Below are 13,697 nucleotides of genomic sequence, written 5' to 3'. Positions count from 1 at the left end.
GTCTGATGTCTGACAGTAGGCAGACCTGCACTGGGACACCTACTGAAAGGGTTAATGAACTGTAGCATTTCTTGCTGGAGGGTGAGTTGATAGCTTAAGGACTTGTGTACCTGTGATGCCCACGCTAATAAATCAGGTTTGAGCTGCCGTTGCAGTTTTCTCTGCTGTCCTTGGAAGAGGTTGTCATACAGATGCTTAGGAGGGAGCATAATGTTTTATGACTACAACACCTGCAGTCCTCTCGTGGAAGGAGTCCCCAGGAGATCCTAACCCTACAAAGCTAATGTTGCTGAGCCACTGATAATATCAAGCTGCCAAGCTAAGTTACATGGATTGCTGTGGCAAGTGCCTGGCTGATTTATTTTAATTTAATGTAAACGGAAATGGTATCAAGGATATATTATGTAACCAAGGGACATCTTTACACAGGAAGGCATTAGTGGTGGACTGATGAGCTGAGATAGTGTGACCACCACATCCCTTGCTCACATCTGACACAATTGCTGAGGTAAGGAAATGGAAAGTAGTGATAAAAGGATGTGAGGTGGGGCTCCTGAGGCTGATGGAAAAAGCTTGGTGGCAGAGTCAGCACAGCAGGCTCTGACTTCTTCTAGTGATTCTGGAGAGCACTGTGGGCTTTTTTTATTCCACCCAGCCCTATAAAAAATTTTAGTGCCCTCCACTTTAACCCATGAAGGAGTTGAGACAGGCTGAAGGGAAGTTGAGACTGTGAGGGGAACAGGGTGGCAAGCATGGTATGAAACCAGGTGATCCTTAAAGTCCCTTCCAACCCAACTGTTCTTTGTGTTTATGGGAGTTAATTCTCCTGAATTAACCCATCAGCTAACTTATTTCCTTTAAGCCCAGAGTGCAGAGAGAAACAATTAGGTGCAGGTTTATACTGCTGATGAAATCAGCTAACAAAGTGCTTTATTGCTGTGGTAAGGAAACTGGGTTTATTTATGCTGTACCCTGTCCCTCCCTCTTCCCCCTGAAAAGCAAAAAATCCAAATATATATGTAAATTAGGTGAATCTCTTAAGCTTCTGTCAGGTTGCCAGTTCAAGCCTCCTTACTGCAGGCCAGTCCACGAACTTTGGTTTTTGCCTTTTAGGCTGTGCATACACAGTTAATCACCTTACAGCCAATTAAAGATTCCAGGTTGCAGTAGGTCATTAGATATAGATTTTTTAAAGTAGGTCATTCCTCTTTTTTTCTTTCTCCAGAACATTCTGAGGGGGAAACTCTGCTGTGAATATTCATGAGAATACTTAAAGTAGGCAAGTGAGGAGATGGACATATTAGTTATATTTGAGGAAGAAACAGTAGCCTTGCTTTTATCATATGGACTTCTGGTAATTTGCCTACTGGACTGAAAGAATTTAGTTAGGTGGGTTATAGGATGAAAAGGATGGCTGCTGGCTAGGGTTATGGGCGCTCTGTTCTGTGCCATACACCTTGTTTGACCTGGACAAATAATTCTCCTTTAGTTTTCCCACTTGTGCTAAATGGGGGTAGTAATTACCCACTTCACTGAGGAGGGCATGTGGCTGAAATTAATTAATGTTTATAATGTACTTGGTTTTCCCGATGAGGTTTGTAGCCACGTTGCTGAGTACAGTCATTTCTGGGTTTTGGCTTGTGTGTGTGCATGTGGGGTGCAAAGATTGGCTCCAGCAGAAAGGGTAGTAAAATACAGTCTTAAGAATAAAATTTCTTGGCACTTATATCAATGTAATTAATTCCTAAAGATTTTAAAGCATGAATACAGCTGGTGCTGGCTTTCCTACTGCAATGTAACTGCTCTGTGGAAAGCAAGAAGGTAAATAACAAGGCAGAAGGCTTATGGTCTTTTTTAATGGGAGCCAGAAAAATACTGGACCTCAAGGATAGCCCTTGGAGAAAAGAATTCTTTAGGACACTGAACATAGCTCGCCTGAAATCTTGTGGGCTTGTGAAAAATAAAATCACTGTAACTTCTGGGAAGAAACTGAAATCCTGATCGAGCCGTAATTGCTTATTTTACAGTATGGTAGTAAGTGGAAGATGTTATCAATCATATCAATAGATAGAGAATAAATACTTAACACAGGGCAGACAGAGAAATACTCCCGGTGTCCTGGGTTTCCACATCATCCCTTCCTCCTTTATTCATTATACACAATTCACAAAGTTCAATTGTGACATTTGGGTCTTGGCCAGTCCTTTTCTGTAGGGTATTTAGTGTTACACTGAGCAGCCAAAGCTGACATATTAGCATTGTCAGCCTTTATTTCACAGTATCAATTTTTAATTCTATCTGAAAAAATGTATAATCATGTTATATTTTTTATATAACTGTTATTAATGACAATAATAATAATGTTATATTTCACTTGCACAAATGAACCTGAGCCCAAGATTTAAACCTTCCTCTGTCCCTCCATGTGGGAGCATTCCAAAACCAATTCTTCCTTCTGTTGGTGCTGTTTCCAATGTGCCATTAAGAAAATTCTCCCTCATCTTCCCAAACCCACAAGTTCTTTTCCTTCTTCCATATGCAATTTTGGGATGCATTTGAAGACATCCAGGGGTTCAGCCTCTATTAACCGAGTGCCCCACTGCTCACAGGGTGCTCTGACCTCAGCCCACTCCAGAGGCAGGGAACTCCAGGGAAGGGCTTCCCATCTGGGAATTTCTGATGGGACTGATTCCTCACATTTACATTTAAAAAGTGACATTTTGTTGTGATCTGGCCAGACTGTGCCAGTTTTGTTTCCCCAGTGGGCAGGGTCAGCACCAAAGACACAGACACCAACTGAAGGACTCAGTGTCATTGACTGTAGCTCAAAGCAGCAAAGAATCACAAAAGGAGCAGCTCAGCAATGCACCCAGCCAGCAGCACCAGAGATTGCAGCAGTGATTAAGAAAGATCCAGCCCCAGTTACCCTCAGGCTTTACCATGCCCCAGATCCACACAGCAGCTGGGGAAGCTGTCACAGCCAAGGGCTGCAGAGCCACTCCTGGACACTGGGAATTCCTGCAGGTGCCTCCAGCCACAGGTGAGGCTCCAGCCTCGCTGGGAGAGGGCCCAGCTCTGACAGTGCTGAATGAACAAACTGACAGCGCTGCTGGTGCGGGAACATCTGGTTTCATCCTCCTCCTGGGTTCCTCCCAAAGCCTGGCCAGGGCCCAAGAGGAACCAAGGGAGGTGACTTTGACCATTTAGCCCCAGACAAGGCCAGATGTCAGATTTCATGGCCTTGTCCGGCTTCTAAACACAGAAAGGTCAATCCATGTTTCACTAATGAGTGGATACATCGATCACAGCGCTAATGACCATGCATATTTCATTAGTGAGCAGATACAAAGATAACCTTTGGTTGGAAGGTTCATCCAGAGGCCACCTTTGGCTCAGGGCCTCACTCAGGGCTGTTGTCCAGGCCTTGGCACTTCAGGGACGTGGTTTAGTGCTGGGCTTGACACTGCTGGGTGACCAGCTGGACTGGGTGAGCTCAGAGGTCTTTTCCAACAGAAAGGATTCTGTGATTCCATGATTCCATCTGCTGCATTCAGCCAGGTCCATGTTAGCAGCATTCATTTGCTCACAGTGTCTCCTCAGGCCCAGCTCTTGAGGCCTGAGGCTTCAGCTCCTTCAGCTCCTGGTGCTCAGCTGCTCGTGCTGAACGAGACACTCGGAGAGAAGAGCACAGTCCATCCAATTCCTTCTGGGACACGGAGAGGGGAGGCTGTGGAAACAGGAGCAGTGTTTGGTGTGGCCTCCTCTCTGCCCTGCACGCCTTTCAGTGCTTTGAAGCAGCCAAGAGCTTTCTCCAAGAGTGCAATGGAGCAGCTGTTCCTGCTGCCGGGTCTGGCTCTCTCCAGTCTCTGACCTTGCCTGCTTTTGTCCCTCTTGCTGTGCCCTCTGCTCCCCGAGGGCTCGGTGGCTGCTGCCCAGGACTGTGGGACTGGCACAGATCCCGTGGTGGAGACCCTCCTTTCTGTGCCCTTGGAGCTGCCTGGGCACAGCAGCCTTTTCCATCTGGAAGCTCCCCATGGACAGGGAGTCCCCAGCCCCGCTCCTTGCACAAGCTCCAGGAGCCCAGGGCTGCCATCTCAAGTCCCTGCTGGCCCTGGGGGCTCCCAGGTGGGCACAAGTGGGGCAGCACAGCCAGCAGGGAGCCTGTGAGTCTCTTCCAGCCCTGTCTGCTCTGAGTTTGGGCCTTGGAGCCTCAGGTGGCCAAAGGCAGCTGCTGCTGGTCCCTGTGTGTGCCCGTGTTCAGCAGTGCTGCTCCATCAGTCTGTGCCCAGCAACGGGGAAAAGCCTCAGCCCTGCAGGGCCAGGAGCTGCCGGGCTCTGCCTGAGCAGCTCAGCCAGAGGGAAGGGAGCTGCTCCCCACGGGAACCAGGAGCAAAGGGCTGGAGCACCTCGCTCTGGGGCAGAGCCCAACTTCTGTGAGGGAGTAACAGAGTTATTCACGTGCACTGGTGTGTCAGCACTGCAGGTGCTGTGCCTGCAAACACATTCGGGATGTGCAAAAGAATTCTGCAACTCTTGGCTGGATCAGGATGTCAGCAGTGCTGAACTCCAGCTTAGTCCAAAGCAAACACTTGACACCTCTTCTCATATCTGCTAGATTTTTTACCGCAGGGTATCCAGAGAAAATTAAACAGAGGAGTAAATATTTTCATTGTTTATCAGAAATGTATCTTATTTTGCTGTAAATCTTATTTTTGCTGAAAAATCTGATTTTTGCTGAAAAATCTTACCTATTTTACATGATGTGTTATCTACTTAAAAAGAAATAGAAAAAAATTTTAAAAATGAGAAAAATATGAAAGAGAAAACAAAAAGAAACAAATGTGTAATGAAATCTTCTGTAACTTTGGATTAAGAGGTAACTGATCTTTTTAAAAGGAGAACTCATTTACTTTGTGCCTGTTCTGATGGCCTGGATCCATCTTACTGACTGACCCCAGCATTCTTTTTTTAAAGACATTGGGTTTTGTTTCCAATATTAAGATTTATTTTTTTAAATTGGTGTTGAAGCAATAGGAGGATGAGAGATGGATTGTGCACGACTGTGTCTTGAGAACAAAAACATTGCAGTTTGAAACTTGGACCTAAAGTAATTAAAATGAAACTTAGAAATCCCAGTGCATTGTGTGACAGCAGCTTTTCCTATAGGATGTGCAGCATCACAAAGACTTCATCAGTGGGGTTGGGAGTGCTTGGAGCTTTGTCCTGTGCCACTCTGGGATGCCATGAACCAGGACTTCACCTGCCACCAGCCCAGGTCACTCTCTGCTACCGCAGCTCCTTGGACCTTGTGTCCCCAAAGCAGACACAAAGTGTTTCTGTTGCTCCCCCTTTGCACAAACCCACAGAGAGCTGGGATTTTTCCAAGTCTCGTCTCTCCATTGGGCCATATTCCCAAAGAACCAGCAGCACATCCTGATGAATACGGCAAGTTACGTGGATGGTTGTCAGCTCCACTTCCTGCCTAGAAATCCTGAAACTGCTTCGAAATGCTGCTGCTTCAGCTCCTGGACACCTTCTCACACAGAGCTGGGAAAAAAAATCCCCTGGCCACCAGCTAAAAGGTGAGTTATGCCAAAGTTAGAGTACTGTGGGAAATCTCTGTCCCTCCCTGTCCTTTTAATGTATCTGTACATGGGGGTGTGCCTGGATGTGTCTTGTGCACAAAGGAAGGAGCGTGCAAGCAACGGGACTGACACTTTCAGTGTCCATGCTATTCCATACCCATGGGTACAGAGACATTATGGAAACCCTGGCACAGACAGGGCCTTCTGTCCATGGATACAGAGACATCCTAGAGCCCCTGGCACATACAGAGCCTTCTGTCCATGGGTACAGAGACATCCAAGAGCCCCTGGCACACACAGAGCCTTCTGTCCATGGGTACAGAGACATCCAAGAGCCCCTGGCACACACAGGCCTGGCACACACAGGCTTGGCAACACAGGTTGCTTTCCCCACAGGCTGCAGGAGATGAGAACACAACATTTGCCAACACTGACTGAAAGCCACAGCTCCGGGTGCTCCCCGTGAACCCCAGCTCTGGGACCACTGTCTGCCCCATGCTTCAGGGGCTGCAGTGGGAGCCCGGCTGGGCTCTGCCCTGGGGCCATCCTGCAGGGACAGCTGCAAACAGGGAGCATTCCCTTGCCACAGAGAGCCAAGCCATGGCTGCAGGGCAGCTGCTCCAGCCCGGAGTGCACTGCTGAGTGCTGTGCTCTGGGGCTGGGGCTCCCCGCACAGGGGACTGGACTGGTGTGCCACAGGAGACAGAGAAGCTGCAGCTTCAGCATAACTGAGGTGGATGCGTGGGCTGGGAAGAGTGGGGAGGCTCAAGGGGATTCACAGAGCTCATCCTGCTGCAAGGACGAGGAAAAGGGAGTGGGAACTCAGCAGTGAGGACAGCTGAGGGCTGGAAAGCAGCTCTGAATGACACTAAAATCCCACTGGAGCTCTGAGACATTGCTGCTCCTCAGCCAGTGACAGGATGAGTCCCTAAGCCTGGGGCTCGGCCTTCCTCATGGTGAGGGGCACCAAGGAAGGCAACAGTGTGATGGAGACTGCCATGGGCTGGGAACTCACTGGGGGACAAGAGGGAGCAGTTGGGAAGTAAAAGGCAGGTGGGGGAGAGAACAGTTCAGAGAAGGGCTGAGCTACAGCTTGAGCAAGCTGCAAAATGTCATTTGGGGTCATCCCAGATTGATTTCATTTCAGAAGCTATTGAACAAGTTTAATTTTTGGGTGGTGTCATGTTTGCCCTTGAAGGTGTACACTCTGCAAACTTGAGCTGTGTTGCTGAAATGCTCAAGCAGGTCTGTGCTGCAGGTCACCCCATTTCTTCTTTGGCTGATTGCGGCCCGGTGCTGAGCTCCAGCAGAGCCCTGGCAGAGCCCAGAGCAGCCTCAGCACCTGCAGAGCCTGGCTGCAAGGAGAGAAACCAGAAAGCGCCCGTCAGCTGAAGGCTCCTGTCCCCTTGTCCCGGCCGCCCGCAGTGCCCAGGCCATGCTGGCCGTGCCCAGAGCTGTGCCCAGAGCTGCCCATCCCTGCTGCCTTTGGGAGCAGAGCAGGAGGGCAGGACATGTGCCCAGCCTGCAGCCGGCCACGGCACATCCAGCCCTCAGCAGCTGCCCAGAGCAGGATGCTCCTGTGCTCGCTGCCATCTCCCCAAAGCTCTGATCCCACCATGCCAAGCAGACCGGACCCACCTCACGCCATCCCCCGCTGGAAGAAAAGCTGGTCCCAAACGATGTCCTCAGCCTTCTCCAAGGGCACGGCCCATCCACGCAACAGCTGCTCCCAAGCATTTCCCCATCCAAACTGGACCCCACCTGGAACACTTCCTCTAGAAAAACACACAACAAATTATTGAAAATAGATTACAGACAAAAAGGGGAACAAGAAAAAAGGTCAAAAATCTTATCTCTGTCAGGGGATTAAGGAAGGCCCAACCCCTGCATGCTAGGGAAAAAACCCACCTACAGGTGAGGGAAGCCCAGGCTCTCTCCCTTCCCCCTGCACTGCCCTCCAAAATAACGGTGATCCCAAAGCAAACAGGGGCAGTGGAGCAGCCCAAGCCCTTCCTTGCCTGCAAAGCAAAGCAGCCCCTGCACAGGTTCTGGAGTCCCACCTCTGCTCCCACCATGGGGGTGTCTTTGTGTCGGGCTGGCTGCCCCAGCCCCAGCCCGGGGCACGGTGGGTGCTGGGGCTGTTGGCAGGGCCAGGAGCCCACTCCCATTTCATCAGCACCCCAGCCCATCCCCCTAGCCCTGACAAAAGCAGCCTGGCAGCCGACTGAAGGATCAGCTGCATCCGCCCCAGCAAAGGGGGAACCTTTGGTTCCCGGCCAGGCTGTGCAATGCCCAAATCTGGGAGCATCCCCCTGCGTGTGGACTCAACTGCAAATTCCCTGTGGAGCCTGGCTTTGGAGAAGGCACCAGAATCAAAGTCCATCATCTTCAGCTGCCGGTGACCAGGTGGAGGAAGAGGTTGTCATTTTTGATGTCGTCCTCACTGTCCCCAGCAGCAGCAGCCCCACCTGGTACAGCTTCTCCAGGGCCGCCTCCTCCTTCCCTGAGGTGAGCCCAGGCTGTCAAGGTTCTGCCCAGGGCCCCAGCTGTCAGGGAACCAGGACAAGCAAAACCAGCTCAGATGGTGGCCACCAGTGCTGGGCAGAGCAGCTCAGCTCCAGCACAAGGGCTGTGTGTTCCCATCTGATGACCCCTGGGCAGTGACACAGGCAGGACAAAACCAGTCTGGTTGGCTTTGCCACTGATTGCCAGGACAAGTGTGGAGCTGTTACCTGCCAGGCCCCTGGATCCAACTGTGCACGTTGATCTCTCCCATCTTCTAGGGCAGAAGACCACCCTGCACCCATGGATCACGGAAAAGCTCTTCTAAGGATGGCCTGTCCAAGGGCTGCATGGACAAACACCTCTTAATGAGATCCTGGCACTCTGGGGAAACAAACCAGAAATCACCAGTCAGTTGGAGAAGTTGCCCCCCTGTTCCCATGCCCAGGCCATGCTGGGTGTGCCCAGAGCTGGGCCTAAACTTCCCCATGGATTCTGTGTTTGGAGGAGAGCAGGAGAGCAGGACATGTGCCACCTCCTCAGCAGCTGCCAGAGCAGGATGCTCATGAGCTGCTGCTGTCTCCCAGCACTGGTATTGCCCCCATGGCCAGAGATGAGGACCCACCTTGAGAGAGCCGTCGTGGGAACAAGATCCGCCCCCAGATGATCTCCTGGCCCCTCCTGAACGGGTGCTTCCCCATGACCAGGTGGTACAGCAGGAGGCCCAGGGACCAGATCGTCGCTGCCTCGCCGTGGTAGCGTTGGTGGTGGATCCACTCTGGTGGGCTGTAGGACAGGGTTCCTGTGGAACACAGACAGAGTTCATCAGGGGGACGCTGCTGCTCATAGAGCCTGGCCCCAGCACCCCATGGCATGTGGGGGCTGCCCCAGTGGCACACAGGGTGACTGCTGCCCTCTCACCAGCACCTGGGACTTGTGGACAGACTTGGGGCTGGAAAAGAAGCCACTGGTGTTGGAAGAGGGCAGCAGAAATCCTGGGAAGGCCCAACCATGACACACAAAAGCAAAACTCATCCAGTGGTGGAGAAAGCCCGCTCTACTCCCTGCCTGCACGCCCCCCCAAAAATGTTAACCAGTCAAGGCAAACAATGGGAGCAGAGCAGTCCAAGCCCTTCTCGCCTGCACACCAAACCATCCAGGGCACGGGGTCAGACGCCCCTCTCTGCTACCCCCACTGGGGTTTTTGTCAGGCTGGCTGCCTCAGCTCCAGCCTTAGCCCAGGCCACAGTGGGTGCTGAAGGCTGTCGGCAGGGCTGGAGCTGGCCCCCCTCACACCCCCACCCAAATCAGCTTGGCTCCAGCATTAATCCCATCCTGGCTGCAATAGGGGGGAGCCCTGGGGCTGCACCCCGGCTGGGCCATGAGATGCCCAGGAGCATCCCCAGGCAGAGCTCACCTGCAAACTGGGTGTAGGCTGTGTCTTGGAGGAAGGCGCCACAGCCAAAGTCAATCAGTTTCAGCTGCCCGGTGGCCAGGTCGAGCAGGATGTTCTCAGGCTTGATGTCCCTGTGCAGGACCCCGCAGCTGGTGCAGTGCCGCACGGCCTCCAGCACCTGGCGGAACAGCCCCCGCGCCTCCTCCTCCGGCAGGAACCTCCGCTCCGCCAGGAAACCCGACAGCTCCTGGCACCGCTCCGGACGCTCCAGCACCAGCACGATGCTGTCAGGGAGCTCAAGCCACTCCAGGAGCTGAATGACACCAGTGCAGCCAGAGGACACCTTGTCCAGCAGCACGACCTCCAGGGGTGCGCTGGTGCCGTCGGGCTGCGGGAGGAGCGCGATGCCGTCAGTGGGGCTGAGGCCGTGCCAGGGCTGGGGAACCCCTCAGCCAGCCCGGGATGCTCTGCATGCCCCGCTCAGCCCATGCCCGCTCTCCCTGCAGGGCTCCCGGCGGCTCCCACCCTGCCGGGCCCCGGCTCCTCGCCACCCGGCACGGCCCGGCTTCTGCCGCTGGCCCCGCTCACTCACCAGCTCGCCCCAGTGCCGGACGCGGTTCCGTGGCACCCTTTTGATGGCCACCTGCGAGCAAGGGAGAGCAGTGGGTTGAGCGCACCACCCGCCCCGCCGAGCCCCATCCTCCTCCTCCTCCGCCCCCTCCACCTCCTCCTCCTCCTCCTGCTAATCCTCCTCCTCCTCCGCCCCCTTCTCCTGCGCCTGCCGCCGGCCCCGCCGCTCACCGGGGCGCCGTCCGAGAGCCGCGTGGCCGCGAAGACGCTGCCGAAGCCGCCGCTGCCCAGCAGCGAACCCAGCCGGTACCGCTCCTGCAGGGCCTCCTCCTGCGCCTTCCCTGCGGGCGGGACGGGGCTGTCAGCGCTCGGCCCGGGGCCAGGAGCGGCCCCCGAGCGCTCCCCGAGCGCCCCGGGCCGGCCCTCCCCAGGCGTTCTGTCCCTGGAACGGGACAGCGGCGGAGCTCGGGCCGGGGAAGCCGCAGCGGGGGCGGCGGGAGCGGCCGCGCCGCGTGTGTCCTCCGCGGGGCCCGGGAGGAGCCGGGGCCGGGGCCGGGACTGGAGCCCACGTCGGGGCCGGGGCCGGGCTCGGGCCAGGCGGAGCCAGAGGGCGGCGGTGCCGCCCGAGCTCCAGGCACTGATGCCCGCCCAGCAGCGCCACCGCCAGCACGACCAGAGCTGGGCGGAGACGAGACCCCGGCGGGACGGCCGGGGACGGGGACGGGGACGGGGCCGGGGCCGGGAACCGGGACGGGGCCGGGGACGAGGCCGGGGCCGCGGACGGGGACGGGGCCGGGAACCGGGGCGGGGACGGGGCCGGGAACCGGGACGGGGACGGGGCCGGGGCCGGGAACCGGGACGGGGACGGGGACGGGGCCGGGGCCGGGGCCGGGGACGGGGACGGGAACCGGGGCGGGGACGGGGCCGCCCCGCCCGGGGCCGGGGGCGGGCTGGGGACATGGCCCGGCAAGGGGAGAGGGGGACTGGGAGAGGAGGGGACCCCGGGAAAGGGAGAGCGGGAGAGGGTGCGGGACAGCGGGCGAGGGAGTCCTCAAAGTGACTGGTTTTGCTGCTTTCGCTGCTGCTTTCGCTGCTGCTGCTGCTGCTGCGACTGCCGCCGCCGCTGCTGCCGCTGCAACTGAAGCTCTGGGGCCGTTTGTCCCCGTGTCCGTTTTTCCGTTGCCCGCTCCCCCCCGCGCCCAGCCCCCCGCTCCCCGGGGGCAGCCCCTGAGCCTGTCCAAACACGGGAACTTTGCCCTGGTCAGCCCAGACCCAGAGTCTGGACTCCTACACAGGGGAACAGGAATCCCCTCGGTTGCTGCCATGCATTGTCCCCGCTGAGGATCAAACCCTATCGGGGCACATTCCCTGAATGCAGAATTTGTACCTGACCCAGGCACTGCATTTACATCTCCAGCAGTGATTAAAAAAAAAATAAAAAACAACACAAAAAAAACCCCAAAAAAACAAACGGGGAAGGCAAACTGTGTGTAGCTCATGGTATTTTAGAGTGTCTAAAATTCGCCAAGTCATGGATCTTAGAGATGAGATCTATTTGGATTAAGGGGATGGAGCAGTAGTGCAAGATGGAAAAGAGGAGCATAAAAATAAACAGAGAAAAACATCTTCAGTTGTTTCTTTCCATTTTCATTTCATTTCTTAAAAGGTGTTTCAGTTTTCCCAGAATCTTCTCCACACTCCTGTTTGCTATTTCCAGGAACCTTTCCTGGAGAACGAGGTGTAGCTTCTGTCACAAGATGTGGCACCAACTGCAGCTTCTCTAGGCTTTCCACACCTTGTGTGCAGCTCAACTCTTGCAGCACAGCAGGACAAATGTTTGAAGAACTTGACAGCTTGTTCTTTCTTTTCCTTGTGGGCTGGGCAGTTGTGCCATTGGTAAGGTTTTCATTGTTACTGTTCTGCCCTAAGAAACCATGACAGGCTACCAGGAATTGTCAGGAAATGCAAGCCTGACTGAATGCAGAGAAAGAATCTGCAGAGCCTGCATCCAGAAATGGAGAGCTGTGTGATAATCATTGCAACATCCCCATGGGCATCTTGAAAGTGATCTAGAAGATGAAAATGCTCTGACAGAGGGCGTTTGTTTCTGAGTTCAGTGTAGAGGATTCCACATCTAGTGCATTGGTTCATAAATCAAGAGTTCAATCAGTTCATGGAAAGCACCAGAACAAGCTGGACCTCTCAGCCTTAAACACTTCAGTTGTTCAGGGACCCAAAAATGTTCCATAGAAAGAGCATTAGAAGGAGAGGAAAGAGACAGAGAGACAGAAGCTCCACAGAAAGATACACATGTGGCTCCCAGCTTCTGGGGTTCCAGTGTGGGTGAGACACAAGCCCCAGGAGAAGGCAGAGTCCATAGCAGGGGCTGACCTTGTGCTCCTTGGTTTTAAGCCCCTGGGCCTTCGTGGGCCTCCCCCCAGCTGGGACTTGTGATTGCTCGGGCGTTCAGAGCCGGGTTAGCGCTGTCCCAGCTGTGGGACTGATTGACAGCTCAACCCAAGGTGTCTCGGGACACTGATCTCATCCAGCCTCTGACAGTGACCATGGTGACACTGGGGAACCTCATGGAACCGTGGGTCAGTGTGACAATGCAGGTCCAAGGACACCATGGTGATATCCAGGTTTGCTCAGCACCAGAGACACCTTTGCCTTGTTTGTCCCCAGCTGTCATCACTGCCTCCAGTGTTCTGCTCTAACTGGAACCCGGGGACACTTTCACATGAGTTGTGTCCCTCAGTGGGACCCATTAAAAGTTAAAGAAAGTCTGGACTTTGAATCTGACTTTGAGTTCTTGAGAAGTTCTTTGAGCACACTCTGAGGTCTGGGTCCGATGCAAAGAGCACCAAAGCCCCAGAGGGTCATTAACGTCCTGGTGCTGTGTCTGTGCTGCTGAGCTGGGCCAGGCTCCTGGCCCAGAGGCAGCTCCTGGCAAGGGCAGCGCTGCAGAGAGACAGCTGTGGCCAGGAGCAGCTCCTGTGCACAGCCCAGCAGGGCTGGGGCACTGCCAGGGCATCGCAGGGACACGAGCAGGGCGCAGACAGAGCTCACAGGGGCTCAGCACTGGCAGGGGCTGTGGGGTGTCCCAGAGGGGGCTGTGTCACAGTAGCGCCTCTGTGGCTGTGTCACGGAGGCACAGAGCAGCTGTGATGTCAGAGAGGGGCTGTGTGACAGCACAGCGTGGGTTGTGTGAGGTCACAGACTGGGCTATGACATCACAGAGCGTGTTGTGTGAGGTCATCAAGCAGCTATGGCATGATAGAGGGGACAGTGTGACATCAGAGAGCAGGCTGTGACATCATGGCATGGCTGTATGACATCAAAGAGCGGGCAGTGAGGTCAAAGTGTGTGCTGTGACATTACAGAGTGGCAGTATGACATCACAGGGAGGGTTTTGTGACATCACTGAGGGGCTTGTGACATCACACAGCAGGGTGTGACATCATAGTGTGAGGCCATAGGGCAGACTCTGCCGTCATGTAGAGAGTGGCTCTGGGACATCAGAGTGTGGGTTGTGACATCACCGAGTTGGCTGTGTGACATCATAGAGCAGGCTATGACATCATGGAACAGACTGTGATGTCACAGGATGACTTTGTGATGTCATAGTACAGGGTGAATTTCTG

The 13,697-nt window shown here is 54.5% G+C and overlaps 1 protein-coding gene and 1 long non-coding RNA gene across 2 annotated transcripts; both read right to left on the bottom strand.

Moving 5' to 3' along the window:
- Window positions 1-6,721: 6,721 nt before the first annotated feature.
- LOC137467672 (uncharacterized) lies at window positions 6,722-7,359 on the bottom strand. The gene is made up of 2 exons (XR_010995590.1): window positions 7,224-7,359; window positions 6,722-6,940 (listed from the first exon to the last, which is right to left on the bottom strand). It is a non-coding gene; the product is annotated as an uncharacterized lncRNA (long non-coding RNA).
- Window positions 7,360-7,778: 419 nt separating this feature from the next.
- Window positions 7,779-10,386, bottom strand: LOC137467681 (serine/threonine-protein kinase pim-1-like; the record flags this gene model as incomplete). Its single annotated transcript, XM_068179121.1, has 6 exons — window positions 7,779-7,784; window positions 8,389-8,471; window positions 8,713-8,889; window positions 9,505-9,871; window positions 10,076-10,126; window positions 10,285-10,386. Coding segments are annotated over 6 exons (786 nt in total), but the record flags the coding sequence as incomplete, so codon positions are not given.
- Window positions 10,387-13,697: the final 3,311 nt, after the last annotated feature.

The sequence above is a fragment of the Anomalospiza imberbis genome, unplaced genomic scaffold (assembly GCF_031753505.1).
Source record: "Anomalospiza imberbis isolate Cuckoo-Finch-1a 21T00152 unplaced genomic scaffold, ASM3175350v1 scaffold_74, whole genome shotgun sequence".
Lineage (NCBI taxonomy): Eukaryota > Metazoa > Chordata > Aves > Passeriformes > Viduidae > Anomalospiza > Anomalospiza imberbis.
The sequence above is the reverse complement of the archived record's forward strand: the minus strand, read 5'-3'. Positions and strand labels throughout refer to the sequence as shown.